General features: G+C 42.1%; 2 protein-coding genes across 2 annotated transcripts in view; one reads left to right on the top strand and one right to left on the bottom strand.

Moving 5' to 3' along the window:
- Positions 1–7,705: 7,705 nt before the first annotated feature.
- Positions 7,706–8,121, bottom strand: LOC310861575 (large ribosomal subunit protein eL37-like). Its single transcript, XM_083769072.1, has one exon. The coding sequence runs from the start codon at positions 8,098–8,100 to the stop codon at positions 7,807–7,809; it is 294 nt and encodes a 97-aa protein (XP_083625198.1). The 5' UTR covers positions 8,101–8,121; the 3' UTR covers positions 7,706–7,806.
- Positions 8,122–11,319: 3,198 nt separating this feature from the next.
- Positions 11,320–17,849, top strand: part of LOC310862335 (cyclin-dependent kinase 17-like) — a 79,291-nt gene continuing 72,761 nt past the window's right edge. Inside the window, exon 1 of the mRNA XM_083770187.1 lies at positions 11,320–11,749. The gene's annotated coding sequence lies outside the window, so the exon portion shown is untranslated. The remainder of the gene's footprint in view (positions 11,750–17,849) is intronic.

Consider the following 17,849-nt stretch of genomic DNA (forward strand, 5'->3'; position numbering starts at 1 on the left):
AGCTAAAATGAAAAGAGAAGACCAACAAATAATCTTCTGGCAGGAAACACACATGAAGCGAGATGAACATGAAAAATTGAAGAAACTGGGATTTAAAAATACATTCTATTCATCACACAATGGACATACTAGGGGTGTCGCAATACTTATCTCAAATAAGATCACTTTCCAACTCAATACACAAATTGCAGACAAAGAGGGACGCTATGTTTTGGTTAAGGGACTTCTTGACTCTAGGGAAGTAACATTACTCAATGTTTATAGACCACCTGGCTCGGATAAATCATTAACAAAAAAAATATTTGAACTGATTGCCACCGAAACCACAGGTACGCTAATCGCAGCCGGGGATTTTAATATTCAGATGGGAGCCCAGGATTCCTCAAACCCACGAAAAATAATCAACCAGGAGTCACTGTATGTTAAAAAATTGGTTAAAGAAATGGAGATGTTTGACGTATGGAGAGACATTAACCCAACAGCGAAACAATTTAGTTACTTCTCTCACCCACATGGGGTACACAGTAGACTTGATTACTTTTTCATGTTTAACACAGAAAGACATAGGATTATAGATTGTAAGATAGGAGTAAAAGACATCTCTGACCATGCAGGAATATACCTGAAGCTCCACCTGGATGTTCAACGGAAAAACACAATTTGGAGATTAAATACGAGCCTCCTAAATAACACCCAATTCCAGGAATACAATATAAAGGAAATAAAAGAATACTTGGAACTTAACAACACCGAAGATATAACACCTGATATACTATGGGACGCGGCGAAAGCAGTGATGAGAGGGAAACTAATAATGTGGTCGGCTAGTCACAAAAAACTGCAGCAAAAACGTGTCAATGATTTAACTAGTGGTTTGGAAAAATTAGAGAAACAACACATGGACTCAAATGACCCCCAACTATTGGAACAAATACGTACAACAAAACTAGAGCTAAACAAAATACTTGATAAACAAGTGGAAATAAAACTCAAATATATTAAACAGAAATATTATGAAAACGGCCCCAGAGCGAAAAAAGTGTTGGCATGGAAATTACGCAAACAACAAAATGAAAGGTCAATCTTCAAAATTAAGGACCCTGTCACCAACAAATTGAGCCACAATACGGAAGAAATACAGAAATCATTTGAAAAATATTATAAAAGGTTATACTCTCAACCAATAGCAGCAGAACCCCCCCTGGTACAGAATTTCCTGGAATCCTTGGATTTACCAACAATAAACGAAACACAAAATAAATTGTTAATCACAGACATCACAACATTGGAAATTGACTATGCTATATCCAGATTGAAAACTAACAAAATGTCAGGGGGTGATGGCTTCCCGGCCGAATGGTATAAGGTATTTAAAGGTTCAATAACATCCACACTCAAGAGTTGTTTTAACCATGTACTTAAAGGGGGAGAAACACCTGTATCATGGAGACAGGCTATAATCTCAGTGATACCAAAAACGGGCAAAGACAAAACAGAATGTAGCTCCTACAGGCCTATTTCGGTACTCAATATAGACTATAGACTATTTGCTTCGATAATGGCAAGAAGACTAGAAGACATACTTCCAGATATAATAGACACAGATCAATGTGGTTTCATAAAACACAGACAGACACAAGATAATGTCAGACGTGCACTATTCCTGATAGACAGTATGAGTAGGAACAACGCTACATCACTGGCAATTAGTCTGGACGCCGAGAAAGCATTCGATGCTTGCCGCTGGGAGTTCTTATACATGGTACTGCAACGCCTTGGATTTAAAGAACAGGTTATAAAATGTCTCAGATCCTTGTACCACCAACCGACTGCCCGAATCAAAATAAATGGCAGCCTGTCAAACACAATCAACTTGGAACGCGGTTGCCGTCAAGGCTGTAACTTAAGCCCCGCCCTCTTTGCATTATTCATAGAAGCACTCGCTCAAACAATAAGGGAAGATGACTCTATATTAGGGATTTCAATGAAAGGTTCAGCCTCGGAGCATAAGATTAGTTTATATGCCGATGACGTACTGGTGACACTTTCTGACCCAGAGACCAGTCTACCAAAGCTCATGACCTGTCTGGAAATATATGGTACATACTCTGGATACAAACTGAACATAGACAAAACCCAAGTCCTTTCATTTAACTACTCACCACATGAGAATATACGAAATAGATACAACTTTAAATGGAACGCAAAAACTATTAGATATCTGGGTATCAATATACCAAAAGACCTGACAAATATCTACAGTGAAAATTATGACCCCATTACAAAAGAAATACTATCAGACTTAGACAGATGGGCCCCCCTGGTGTTTGGTATGCATGATAGAATAGAAGCCGTAAAAATGAACATCCTGCCGAGATTACTATTCCTCTTTCAATCCTTACCGGTAGAAATACCAAAAAAACAATTTGACAACTGGAATAGAGCCATCTCCAGGTTTATCTGGAGAAGTAAGAAACCCAGAGTACGTTTCAAAACATTACAGTTGCCTAAAGATGAGGGAGGTATGTCTCTCCCGTGTCTAGAAGACTACTATAAGGCGGCACAAATAAGATACTTAGTTTGTTGGTGTAATCCGGAATATGATGCGAAATGGAAGGTAATTGAAATAAATCAATTGGATGTCCCCCTCCAGGCAGTATTGGGTGATAGGACTCTCATGAGGAAACACTCAGGAGAATTAAGTAAATGGACGAAAGTCCCCCTGAACATCTGGTTTAAGGAATGCAAAGCCCAAAAGATAGATAAAGAAATACAGAGATTGAAATGGATAGCATATGATACCGATTTCCCACCAGCCCAGATGGACGCTAGATTCGAACGATGGACTTGGGAGGGTATAACAACATACTGTCTGATTTCATCCAATACAGACCTGGAAAGCTTCCAATATCTGAAGGACAAACATGACCTGGAAAAACAGGATTTTTATAGGTACTTACAGTTAAGGCACCATTTTGATAAAAACATAAAAATAGACAAACCTGGATCAGATCTGATTTACATCTTTACAGAAGCTTATAAAGGGGAAACCACAAAAAAACTGATATCAAAACTATATTCGAATATATTCTCTGCTAAAAATCATTCCACATCATATGTCAAACTTAAATGGGAGAAGGAGGCAAATATAACCATCACAGAAGAAGAATGGCTGAATATATGTAATATGATATCCACAACCACTAGCTCTGGCCTATGGAGAGAATTCTCATGGAAAAACATGATTAGGTTCTTCATTACACCAAAAATAAAAAGCCTACAGGGTGGGACACCGGAAGCAGGGAACTGTTGGAGGAAATGTAATAATGCAATGGCTGACCACTTCCACGTATTTTGGGACTGCCCAAGAATACAACAATTTTGGCTAGAAATAGTATCAGACATTAATGCAATAATGGGCTTTGAGATTGAATTTGAATTTACATGTGTCTATCTGTGTAACATACCAGAGGACCTTAATACCCCAGACAAATACCTTCTTAAAATACTGCTAGTGGCAGCAAAAAAGGCAATAACCAAAAAGTGGCTAGATAAAAGCCCCCCTAAAAAGAGAGAGTGGACAGCCATTGTACAAAACATATACGAGATGGAGGAACTCACTTTCGCCGTTAGGATAAGCACAGAAAAGTTTTACAAATACTGGATGAAATGGATATTATACATGGGAATAGATATTTTGTAAAGGTCTTTTGTATGAAAGAATAAGAGGTGAACACCGTCATGTATTTATTTATTTTATTCTTATTTTTCTCTGTCAATGATGTCATAAATGTACCTGTTGAACTCATATTTTTGCCTTGCCTTTGGTTTGCCCTATTTTTTGTTTCATATTTTATTTTATTTTATCTTTTATATAATTTATTTACTTTATTCATTGTCTTAATCTACCGATGTATGATTACCATGAAACCTGTACCTGGAAACGAACAAACTAAGACACTCTGAAACTACCCAAAGAACTGGAACTGGAATTGGAACTGTAAAGACCCGTTACATTGTGAAAGTCAATGACAAGAAATGTAACAAAAAGACGTGTAACAATTACGATATGTACTGTGATGCCCAATGTGACCCACCTGCTTAATGAAAAATAAGAATAAAAACAAAGTTTAAAAAAAAAAGAAATATAATTTATATATATATATATATATATATATATATATATATATATATATATATATATATATATATACAGTATATATGACCGATGTGTGTCTCCTCTGCATTAATCACACTCTGGGATTCAGGTAGTGGTGGTAACGGCTCACATGGGTGTTTATTCTGCATTCATAGAGAATGGACATAGGAGACAGTGTACACAGTATGTCAGCATATGTGGACCAAAGCACTGTCTGGGAAGACAACAATACAACCTGTCAGCTATGTTTTTTACAAGTAATAAAACATACACAAAATAATGTTTGACCCAACAAAAATGTGACAGTTAGTCTAATATAGTTGGCTTTCAGACCTTTAACCCAGATTAACTTTTAAGTGCTTTTCAATGTGTTTATAATTGGTTTTGTCCACAGACATACAGACATTACCTGTCTCATGAGAATCCTCCATTACACTGAGGATTACCCATAGTGTCTTGCTAATATGAAGCCTGGTGCAGGCATGTAGAACAGCAGGTGGCATAGTTTCCGCATTTAGCTGGATTTTAACTTCAACATTATATAAATATATATATATATATATATTGTGGGGTCTCGCGAGCGACACCCCGCGATGGTAAGTGCGTTGTCAGGGCAACCAGACAAGCTGTCAGACAGAAGACGCCTCGGATCGTAAGACACGCCCTCGGCCGCCTAATAGGGGATGTCTACGTCCCGAATCTCCTCCTCCACCAGATCGAGCTGATGGACGGACCGCACCCAAATCAGCAAGCGGCCACACCCGGCGTATAAAAGGAAGACTTAGTAGTCGGTCTGACAGCGGCTGGTTCACACACACACGCTCACGGAGGCACGCACACGCAAACCGTCGGGGGGTAAGCAGACACACACGCTCCCACCAAACACACACACTCATGTGTATAACTCTGCATGCCTTAACTGTCACTCTCCTCATCACAGGCTTTCAGGATCGGGCCAGGAAATGTCCGAGGGGCAGAGACCTCGGACGAGATAAATGAAGTATAGGAACTGGAGTTCCGGATCTCACGTTATCGCGCTGCAACAGGGGGGCAGCCCTGCCACAACGGCGAAGACGGGGAACCCATAATAAAAGGTCGGAAGGAAACCTATTAATTCCAAAGACATTGCATTGAGAACTGTCTAGCAAACAGGCACTCATTATTTACGCCGGTTAGGCTGAACGGCTGGTGCTCTCTCGGAGCTGAATCCCCGCTATGGGAGAAGACCCTCTACAGTAAAGGATAAATACTGACGACGTCACGAAGCAAGATCCCGCCGTCATCTCTTATCATTTATTATTATAAGGAGCCCTCCAGTGAGGAGACGAGCTATAAGAAAACACGTAACCTAAGTTGAAACTAACGTTTTGTTCTCATCCTCTCCAGGCCGTGGATTGACGCCTGTGAAACCTAATAATACTGTATGGACTGAACTGAGCAGAAGAGACCTATGTTGGGCTTCTCCTGTCTGTGTGAAATTGCTATAATTTCTGCTCTGTGAATAAACAGCCGTTTTCAAGTGCTGCAATACCCTGTTCCGCCTGTTCATTCCACACCAAGACTCCACAATATATATATATATATATATATATATGGAAGCTTTCTAACTGGCCACTAGTAACCAGACTGTACCAACCAGCCGACATATACAGTACTTCCCATAAATCAGTAGTTCTCAAATTTTGTCATATGTCAAGGACGCCTTACCCCATCTGAATGAACCTGAACCTAATGAGCCCTAGACCTAGAACCTGAATGAGCCCTAGACCTAAAACTAGAGTGTCTTTTAGGAGTGTGAACTGGCCAAGAGGCAGTTGCACAAAAGTATTCTGTAGATTGAAGTATTTATTAACAGTATTTATTTACAGTTTTCAGAACGGGTACATTTCAAATTAAAAGCACAACTCAATACAGAGACTGTTACTGAGGATGACACACTGATAAACATTACACTGGTTTACAACACGATCCACCATGTTCAATTCATGACAACATCTAGAGACGAACACATAAACACTTCTATATAAAAAAACAGGAAATCATGTAAGGAGGTAAAAAGGGAAAGGAAACATATACAGTGAGGGGGGAAAGGGGTAGGGGGGATTCAGATTTTACAGGGGCCAGTTTCGAATTGCAGACGTCAGTAGGTGCCCTTTAATAAAGAGTTTGTTTTGGCACTGTTACGTCACCTAATCATAGCAACATGTGTTAGACTTTAATATATTAGCGACCCTCACTTCACACGAGGTGTGATTTTTGACAAATGCCTGGTGTTGCGTTTTCTCACGTTTACATTATTTGACAATCTTGTGTGTGCGTGCGTGTGCGTGTGTGTGTGCATGTGTGCATGTGTGCGTGTGTGCGCGTGTGTGTGGTGTTGTACAAACTAGACCGGTGCCCAGCTGTGTCCCTTTATTCCTCTATATGGAGTTCTGTGTCAGGCATGCCCAAATATGGAGTGTCAGAACAGGCCAGCTCCATATATGGCGCCTGGGCAGGGGCCTTAGCTGTCCAGAGCCCTGGCACAGAGTGGGCCTTTTTGTGGCCATTCTGGACAACCATGGGTCCGACCGACTCGACACCAGGCACTGCCCGACCTGCGGGGGGGTGGAACGCGCATGTCGAATGTGAAGTCGGCGGGGCGAATGGTTCTCGAGATACGTGGATTACAACCAGACTTGGTGCATTTATGATATAAGATTTATGAGGCCGCGCGCATCACATGACATCACACATCTATCCGATTATAAGTCGACGCCTGACGAGTTCACGTTTAGGTTTAACTCGCGTATGCTTTTGAAAAGATACTTTTCTTACACTTTGACCCTTTTCACGTCCATCGGGCTCAGCGAGCAACGGACGAAGGAGACGCTGAAGAACGAGGCGGGTAGTTTGAAGAGACACCAGCGCCGTCTCCACCCTGGAGGAAAAAGCCCTCCAACTGTACACCGTGTGGATTCGTTAGACAGTCTCAGTCAAGACCCACCAACGGCGTAACGCCTGGGTGCCTCAAATAGATAATAGTTTAACTTTTGGAGAGGAGCGTTTGTCATTTGATACCAATGATTGTATCTGACAAGCTAGTAATTTACGACCGACATTGAATCCATTATACTACAACCATGAAATTCATGTTTACATTGTTTCAACAGTTCAGCTATAGGCTATTTGTGCTAATAATTCAGATGACAGGACTTTCAGGCACACCAACAGTAATGGTTCATAGGTTTGAACGTTGTGGACATCAATAAAGGCTTTGTTGACATGATATCCAAAGCTTTGGACATGGCCCCTTATCCTGCATTTACACTACAAGGCGACATTGAGTACTTTACAATGAAAGTCAGTGACATGATTTCTTTTTTTCCTTTTGTTTTTATGTTACCGGACATATGTGCGTGGAAACAGAAGAAAGGAGATCTTAGTATTTTACTGGTAAGGTACAAATCAATTGATTTATACATACAGTAGTTACTTGCACTGACAATAGCAGATCTACAGGCTCCAAACAAGCTGTAAGCTTTTTTCTTTTTTAACCGACACATTTATTTTTGCACCAACAGTGCAGCAACACTGAAAGCCAACTGTGAAAAAGTCACCAGGAACATGTTAGCTTTGCCCAAGTAGCAACGCATAACGCAGTCCACTTAAGGGGCGCCGGACGGGCCAACTGCTGCCCGCCTTGGTTTAGGGGTGGTCCCCTCCCGGAAGCCATTCCTGAATCTGCGATAGACGACCTTCAGGTGTCTAAGACGGCCAGTGCCGGTGGTGTTCCTCCTCTTGGCTTTAGCACTCCAGTTGTACTTTCTTTTGCGTTTCTCTGGATAGCCACACTTCCCACAGCTGGACTTCTGCAGGTGGTAGGCCTTGGATCCACAGCGACGGCACAAAGTGTGTGTCTTGTTGTGCCGCTTTCCAAAGGAGGACGTTCCCTTCGTCATTTTCTTCCTGAAGCGATGGGAAAAGAGGGTAGCAAGCTGCAAGCTTTAGTTTATTTCTGATTATTTTTTGTTAACAACCCCCAAGACCTAATAATATTTCTATCCCTAGACCTCAATCCAAGAACATATTTATTGTTCGGTACGGTACGGTCATTTGGTACAGACAACAGTGAAACACTAATTGAAGCCGTCGGTAGAGCTTAGTCCTACTTGTGGACTTTATAGCTTATGGGTATCTGTATCTCTCCTTAGGCGCTGGGGGGAGGGGGCTCTGTGAACTAGTCAGTTGCTAGAACCTGGTCATAAACAGGTACTTCCCTAATGTATAGCCTACTTCTTAATACTTATGCTGACTAGTATATCTGCTGAATAGTTCTATTTGCAATGCTTTTATAGGCTGATGTGACATCATGTCATGCTGTCAGCTGTTTCTGTGGCAACACTAATCAAAATACAAATTTTCTTGAACATTCTCAAGATTTATTTACTTGTACATGAATTGTAATAATGGTGAAGATTAAAGCATTAAAGCGTGCGTGCGTGCGTGTGTGTCTGTGCGTGCGTGTGCGGCACTGTGGGTGCATGATCCACTGTTAGGGTTTCCGACATTGCTACTCGGAGTACAATCTCACTTTATGGATCTCCATATCTGGGCAAGACTGACCTAGAACTCCATATTTGGGCATATGGCCTACTTTTAGTGACACAGTGACGATTAGAGGTCACAGCCGGCCAGCTTAAAATCCTACCCAGTCAGTGAGTTAAATCTGTCCCATCGCAGTTATTGTATATCAGCAGCTTTCTAGTCATGGAAGGAGTCGTGTCCCAATCGTCCAGGACTCAGGTATTCTCCTGTCCCGAATGTCCATACGCCTTCACGTCTCAGGTCTTCTACTATAAACACTTGAAAACGAGCCACGACAATCTCTACTGCCAAATGCTGAAGAATGGACAGATCCGCTCATTGAGCCACATCAATACCTACTGTGAAATGCTGAGAAGTGGACAGATCCTCCCAGCAGCCTGTCAGGAAAGAACCAGCTCCATAGGCAGCCAGAAACCAGGAGGCACAGATGAACCAAGATATTACAGTTGTCAACAGTTAACCAACACTTTAACTCAACCAAGAGAAGTAAACCGACATCAGATGACTTACACAGATAAGAAAACTCACATTTGTGAACATTGTGACAAACGTTTCGATCAGTTAGATGGCCTGAACACACACCAGTGTATCCGTCCTGTAGCAAGACCTTTTCACTGTAAACAGTGGAACAAGAGTTTCAGTCAAATACTAACTTTGAAGACACAGCGAACCCACACCGGAGAAAAACTTTACCACTGTAAACAGTGTGACAAGAGTTTCAACCAGGTGGGTAGTTTGAAGAGACACCAGCGAACCCACACCGGAGAAAAACCTTACTGCTGTAAACAGTGTGACAAGAGTTTCAACCAGGCGGGTAGTTTGAAGAGACACCAGCGCCGTCTCCACCCTAGAGGAAAAAACCCTCCAACTGTACACCGTGTGGATTCGTTAGACAGTCTCAGTCAAGACCCACCAACGGCGTAACGCCTGGGTGCCTCAAATAGATAATATTTTAACTTTTGGAGAGGAGCGTTGGTCATTTGATACTAATGATTGTATCTGACAAGCTAGTAATTTACGACCGACATTGAATCCATTATACTACAACCATGAAATGACTTTCAGGCACACCAACAGTAATGGTTCATAGGTTTGAATGTTGTGGACATCAATAAAGGCTTTGTGGACATGATATCCAAAGCTTTGGACATGGCCCCTTATCCTGCATTTACACTACAAGGTGAAATTGAGTACTTTACAATGAAAGTCAGTGACAAGATTTTCTTTAAAAAAGAAATTATGTTACCGGAAATATGTGCATGGAACACAGAAGAAAGAAGATCTTAGTATTTTACTGTAAGGTACAACAAATCAATTGATTTCCTGTATATTTAGTTACGTGTCTTGCACTGACAATAACAGATCTACAGGCTCAAAACACGTTGTGTGTCTGTGTGTGTTTTGTTTTAACTGCAATTAGTGTAAAAGATGACAACTGCAGAACCAAACGACAGAGAAGGACACACCCGGGGGCGGGGCGTCACCTGTCAGCGGGAAGTGTTGGGTGGGAGGAGTAGAACGAACGCTCTGCATCCTCCTGGTGGGTCTCACAACACTGAAATGAGAGTGGGGAGGAATCAACTGGCATCCTTGTGTACCCTCACAAAAACATGCAGTAATGCTGGTCTCCATACCGCCTCCCCCTGGTCAGCCTGAGTGCCTGGTCGTAGGCACGCGGGTTACGTCATCTCCGTAGCGAGGGTGGTCAAGGACAGTCGAGGTGAAGTGACGGAGCTGGAGGTGACCTGCCGTAGCAGTGGGACCACCGCGGACCCCCTGGAAAAGCCCAAGGACCCCCTGGACAAACCCAAGGCGTTCATCCACTGGGTGAGCGAGCCGCTGCGCTGTGAGGTGTGCCTCTACGATAGGCTCTTCCTGCACAAGAACCCTGAGGACCCGTCCGAGGTTCCGGGCGGGTTCCTCAGCGACGTCAACCCCAATTCCATGAGGGTGGTGGGCGCCGCCCTGGTGGACCGATCGGTCCGGGGCGCCAAGGCCTTCGATAAGTTCCAGTTCGAGAACTTATTATGATTATTTCTGGGGGTCGCGGCCCGTAAGGTTGAGAACCACTGTACTAATTCCACTGGCAAATAACCATGTCCTTAAAAAACAGCAAAGTACAAACATTTCATAATATACTTCGTACAGGGTTATAATTATAACGAGTGATATCAGGGTATTAAATTCCACAAAATTTCCCAGCATAAATAATTCACCTGGAATTCTCTGGCGTACATATTACATATTACAGAGAACTGAGCTTGATTGAATAATGAAGCCAATTTCCCCTGTGACATTATTGCCCCCATCACACACACACACACACACACACACACACACACACACACACACACACACACACACACACGCACGCGCACGGTCACACGCGCACACGCGCACAGACACACACACACACACACACACACACACACACACACACACACACACACACACACACACACACACACACACACACACACACACACACACACAGCCCCTTGCGGTGTTCTGCGGGATCACATCACGCCACAGTACGGCGCTTCCACTCGGGGATCCACGGCGTCGACGGCGATATGGCTGCTGCTGCCTGCTGGTCGGACGAACGGACGGGACGGGACGGGACGGTGTTGTCATTGTCAGCGTGCGACACGCACGCACACACAGACAGACACAAATACATGCACACACACACACACACACACACACACACACACACACACACACACACACACACAAAACGAAACCAATGCAGTGAATTAACGAGTCAACAATGAACTCACCAGTCGAGGAGCCGGGATTGCGACACACTCTCTCTCTCAGCAACCCGAAACAGGGGATAAGACTGCTTTAATAGGCCATCTATTGTAATTTACAAACAAGTACTCTAGTTGGACGAACTTGTCGCAGTGAGAGGATACCGTCGGGCTGGATTATCATTATTAATATCATCACATATATAGAAGAGGAGCCATAACAGTCTCCTACATCAGAGCTATTTACCAGGTCAGTGCTTGCTTTCCCACTTTTTACTGTATCTGTGATTCGATCTTGACATTGATATAGGGGCAGAAACAAGAAACGGTGGTTAAATATAAGGTTGTTGTTATTAAGATAGCCAATGAACCTGACATTGCAGTCGTATATGTTGTGGGTCTGTGTTGTTGTTGTTGCTTTTCTTATGGTAATACATCACAATAACGTGCATTTCCACAGAATGCAGCGGTTCATTTATGTCGCATGCTTTTTTTTAACTCCCAAAATGTGGACTAAATAATCCAACAGAAGGCTGTCTGTCTGTCTGTATAGTGCCTCTGTCTGTCGGCGGGGTTTAGCTGGTCCCCCCCCCCCCCCATGCATTAATCCGCATAAATCGATAGTAAAATGGATTGTAATGTACACTAGTGGGTCGAAACGGGAATGCGATACAAGCTATTAGGTAGAGTTTCTCCCACACTGCATGGGGTTCCTCTGGAACTTTTCTCTGCCCTGCACGACTCCTCCTCCTGGGATACAGGCGCTAGGAAAACACGGGGAGAGGAATTGACCAAAAAAAACCAAAGGCCCTTAGTTTTTGCAATAATAATCTGTCAAGTCTCGTTTGTCGTTGGATTTCCGTGACATGTGTCATACAGGCACGCCACTAATGTGCTCTTTACCCTGCCGAGGAGTAATAGAGAGCTCGAATTATGGATTATTGTCACCATAGCCAACAGTTCTGTTCTGAAATGGGACAGTCCAGTTCTTGTGTTGCAGTGTTGTCGATATAGCCGTATAGCAAGGCTGCACTGTAGGCAATTTACACCAAATCCTAGTCATTATCATCAACTCGTTAAACTTCAACGTTTCTTGCGGCAGCGTGGTGGGAGAATCGCTGAGCATATACATTATTTATCACTCTGTCAATATGGGATTATTGGAAATGGAAATAATGCGCTTGGACGCAATTTGCCCTTACTTGTAAATTGTCACGTAGGCTAGTGCAACTGTACTGTTGGTGCCATTAAGACATCATCATCATTACAACAACAAATTGCTTTATGGAAAGTTATATTACTCAGTCATAGCTGCCTGTAATGTGTCTTCTTTTGTCAAAGGTCATAATGTGGACCACTTCAGATCCACCTTTAATCTCGTCTGTTGTGATTATATTGTTTTTGATTATTTATTACTCCAACATTATCAAACATATTTGACAAATAATGGGATATACTGTAGATGCTGCATCTGGTAGTGCAGCTGTTTAGAGAGAGAGAGAGAGAGAGAGAGAGAGAGAGAGAGAGAGAGAGAATGTTACAGAGAATCTTCCATCACTGTCCAATGTATTTTGAATATGACCCAGTTATGATCTTGATCCAGGGCTAAATAATGAATTTGGGAACCTTTCGGATTTAATTCTGGTTCCTTATAACGACTCCCTCTTATCGATCTGATTCTTTAAAGATTCCTGTTAATTATTCCCAAATGGACCCTTAGTAGGTCTGTAACTCTGAGAGTTATGGTGGTCCTTGAAATTAAAATAAATTGAGAATCATGTAGGCTATTGTAATTGTACAGCAGAAGTGAAGTCTACACACCAGCTCCGTCAGTGTGATAGAACCCGGTTCCAGAGATGGTTCCAAATGTGAACCGATTCTGTTTCCTCAGATTCTTCCGGTTCCGGATCCCAACCTTACTCCTGAGTCCTGAGCCACATCTACAGTGATCTGGGAACCCATTTGGTTAAAAGAAAATCTCTGTCTTGAGATAATATGTACTAGTATTGACCACTTTCCCTTTATGCAGTGGTTTGGATTTAGCTAATTGGCACTAAAACATTTTAATATTAAGGACTCCCAAATTGAAAGGAATATGGCTGCGGACCCCCATCTGTAAAGATCTTGTGCCAGGGGGACCCCCATATAAGATTGGTGACTGTTACAATTTTACAAAAGTATTTCAATTATTCAAGATTAAAACAATAACAGCAGAAGTACAATCTGTAGAGCGAAAGTATACAATAGGGTGACGGGTCAAAGTAGTTCAATGGATTTGGATGCTACAGTAGCTTATTTTATTGGGGACCACTGGAGCCCTCTCCCTCCCCCACTTTGTACACTGTGTAGACAATAAACATGGTCTCTTTTTAGTTTCCCCGGATCTTCAACACTTCCATCTGCCCGCTCTTTGTCACTCTTCTCGTAATATATTTGCATTATGTTTGTCATGTTTTCAGTTGTATTGCCATACACTGTAACACGGCATCTTCTCCTTTCCTTCACCTCCCCTCTCTCGCCATCATGTGATTCCATTTGTCCACTCAGATGTAAATCTGACCAAGGGTCAGTCTTACTGTAATGTTCTGTAAGGAAAGACACTATATTGGGGAGGAGCCAGTGCACTTCTTTTTGCGGTTATATCTTGTGTGTGTGTGTGTGTGTGTGTGTGTGTGTGTGTGTGAGCGCGCGCGCCTGCATTTGTTCTGTAGTTGGGCAGATTTGTGCATTACTCATGCATCTTTCTTCGGGCTGTTGCGTCCAACGGTTCTTTACTGTGTAATGGCCATTAAATTGTGTTATATTGTAAGTAGGCCAGTGGTTCTCAAAATGGGGTCCAGACGGGACCCTCTGAGTTCTTTGAGGGGTTCAGATTCGGAATGGACCCTTGCAGGCATGTAACTCATTTGGTTCCATTTTGTACACTGTTAGAGTTATGGGTGTCCTTGTAATTAAAAAAGTGTGAGAACCCCTGATGTAGGCTGGGTGCTCTAGACCAGCTACACGTGCACTGTAACTGTCCATGTTGGACATGAGATTAAGATTAAGGCTGTCCTCGGCTAAATATGTTCTTAGTCGACTAATAGGAATTTGTTGACGAACTGATTAGTTGACTCAATCAGCAATTCTGTAAAATTGTGTATGCTGCATACAGTCATACAGAGATTAACTTTTTCAGTTTGCTGAGGTTGAGAACTAAGTTCTTATTTCACAATGAGCAGTGAGGTGCTCATTTAGAAATATATGCACCCCTTGAATCACCTGAAAGGGCTTGTTTTTCAATAACGACGTTACGTTCAACACAACTACTACCATTTCACAGAAAGTATTACAGCAAAAAATATTGTTGATTTAAAAATTATTTCATTGCTTCTGCCAATGAAAATGAGGAACCCCTCCAAAAAAAGTTGCTCACATACTTTGTCTTGCGCAACTGTTCTCGCCAACTTGGCCACAGCAAGTTGTCTGGTCAATGTGTTTCAATGAGAACGCATGCACAAAAACATGTTCTTTTTGCCCGGAAACAAATACAAATCTTCACGTGAGTGGAGTGTCCGTGTGCGGCCAGTGTGAACAGCTGCGTTCATTAATAACATGGAACGTGAAGAAAATCAGCACCTGTGTGCTTATGTTTGCACACTTGGTGGGTTGTGTTAAATTACACTTGTGTAGCAAATGTTTTTTGAAATTGAAATTTTTTTTTAAGATATTTTTTTGCGGCTTACGCCTTTTTTATTGATTTTTTAAGGGACAGATAGTAGGCTGACAGGAAACGGGAGAGAGATGGGGGGATGACATGCGGTAAAGGCCGTGTCGGGTTCGGGAGTCGAACCCGCGGCACACCGCGACTGGATCACCAGTCCGGTGCCCAGACCGTTACGCTACGGCCTGGGCCGGTCCTCTGTCTTCTGATTAGAGCTGGGCGATATGACGTCAAATCAAATCAATATCACCATTAGAAAAAGCAACAGACACAAAATACAACAGATGATCCAGGCACTCAGGAGTAAATACTAAATGGGAGGAAAAGCTTTTATTTATTAAAAGGCAACTGCAGCATGTTTCATCCTGATTTCGCCCTGAAAGCTCTTCCTCATTTTTACTCCTGAGTGCCTGCAGGATCTGTAGTTCTTTCTCATTGATACTTTTGATTATTGTTACCTTTTTATGTCCTCTCCTGTGAGAACCTAGTTTAATATTCATTTATTTCTGCCACTATCATAAATAGTGAAAATTGCACATCTACAAGCTCACAACGCATCGGCTATTTTCACTATTGTTGTATATGTAATTGAACAATGAAAGTATAAGAGTGGTTAATCAGATTAATTGAAAATAAACCGAAATTTGTTTTGTGCCAATTCATTGATGAAAAAGAAAATCTCCCACAGTAGCCAATGTATGTGTTTAGGATTAAAGTGATTTTGATGCTATATTAACCTGGAACCCCCCTCAATGACCAATGACCAATTAGACCACACTTTTTATTTTAATATTTTGTTTTTATTTTCAATGTTTCACAAAATACACATACCACCCGCCCTCAACCCTCCCCCCTCTCCACATACAAACCCACATATACTGTATAGAAGACAAGCAAAATAACAATAATAATAATGAAAATAAAATACAAAAAACTAAACAAAAATGAAAACAAAACAAGAAGAGACAAATCTACTATATAGAAATTAAGTTGTTTCTAGAAGCAATATTAGATCTAGATTGAGATAGCTGAAAAATAACTAACCTATAACATTTCTGATACAGGTAAGGACAATTTTTCCATATAATTCAAATAAGGTTGCCAAATACCGGACCACACTTTGGGAACCACTGGGCTGGACAAAAGGCACAGTAGATCTTTATCTTGTGTAGGCTTCATCTCCTTTTGAGGTATAGAGCATCCACGTTGGATGCAATTTACACATCCTACCTGTCAAATAACCCATTCTGACCTGAGATCAGATTCTAAAAATGTCTTCTACATGTCAGTCATTCTTCGATTTTTCAAAAATAGCAGACCTACAAGCTCGTAGCGCGCCACTCGATGGCGCGCTATGAGCTTGTAGATCTGCTATTTTTCAATAGCTAACACCAAAAGGGGTTCCCGCCCAAAATGGGATAAGAACTGTGTTCCAAAAAAATCCACAAAATAATTAATTATGCTGCATATAAAGCATCAACTGACATTCACATTTTGGTGGCAGTAGAGTGGTACAATGAGAATTTCCTCATGCTTGTTCTATATTTGGGTGGTATCGGCAGATCGTTGTCGCTCCCCCTAGTGTTGTGGCTGTGGGTGTCACTCACTGTTTTTGTGTAATGTCTCCCTCTCTAAAGATCGAAATAAACTATTCATTCAAGTAGTTACTGGGGTATAAATGAGGGTATATTTAAGGTATTGTGTCTGTAATGCAGCTGGTCCTAGTTGTCTGTCTCCAAGACAATTATCTCTCAAGGGAGACAAAATATAGTAACCTTGGACCTTGAACCTTGAGAGATGGAGAGAACACTGCAGGGTACTGTATGAACCAGGTTAACCAAGAGATAGAAGGACAGACGGTATTGGCACTCTGAAAGGTCACAGGTGACACTTTGCTGATGGAAGTGTGTGTGTGTGTGTGTGTGTGTGTGTGTGTGTGTGTGTGTGTGTGTGTGTGTGTGTGTGTGTGTGTGTGTGTGTGTGTGTGTGTGTGTGTGTGTGTGTGTGTGTGTGTGTGTGTGTGTGTGTGTGTGTGTGTGTGTGTGTGTGTGTGTGTGTGTGTGTTCGATCCCAGTGACCCAGGCCTCCTCCTGCCTATCAAAACTCTCTCCTTACTGGCCTAGTGGCCTAGCCAAGATCCAGAATGTTGCAGCACGCTTGGTCTTCAACCAGCCAAAATTCTCACATTTCTCCCTCTCCCTCCATTGGCTCCCGATTGCTGCCCGTAGAGTACAAAACTCTGATGCTGGCCTTCAAAGCATCCAAAAGTATGGCACCCCCATATCTTCAAAGTCTGATCGGAACCTATTTTTGATGTATTTGATGTATTACCATGTGTTGTTCTTGCTTACTGTTAGTCGCTCTGGATAAAGAGCATCTGCTAAATGCCTAAATTGTAAATTGTGTCAAAGTGTCTTTGAGCAAGACACTGAACCCGTAACTTCTCCCGATGTGTAGGTTGGTGCCTTGCATGGTTTCCCCCGCCATCAGTGTGTTAATGAGTGAGTGTGGAATACATTGTATATTGTATATAGCGCTTTGGAGGAAAGCGCTATATAAATGCAGTCCATTTACCAAATGGACTATATCAATGCAGACCATTTGGTAACTGCTAACTGGTAACCCAAGCAAGCACTGTATGAAGCTG

Source organism: Protomyctophum parallelum (genome assembly GCF_964188405.1).
Source record: "Protomyctophum parallelum genome assembly, chromosome: 7".
Lineage (NCBI taxonomy): Eukaryota > Metazoa > Chordata > Actinopteri > Myctophiformes > Myctophidae > Protomyctophum > Protomyctophum parallelum.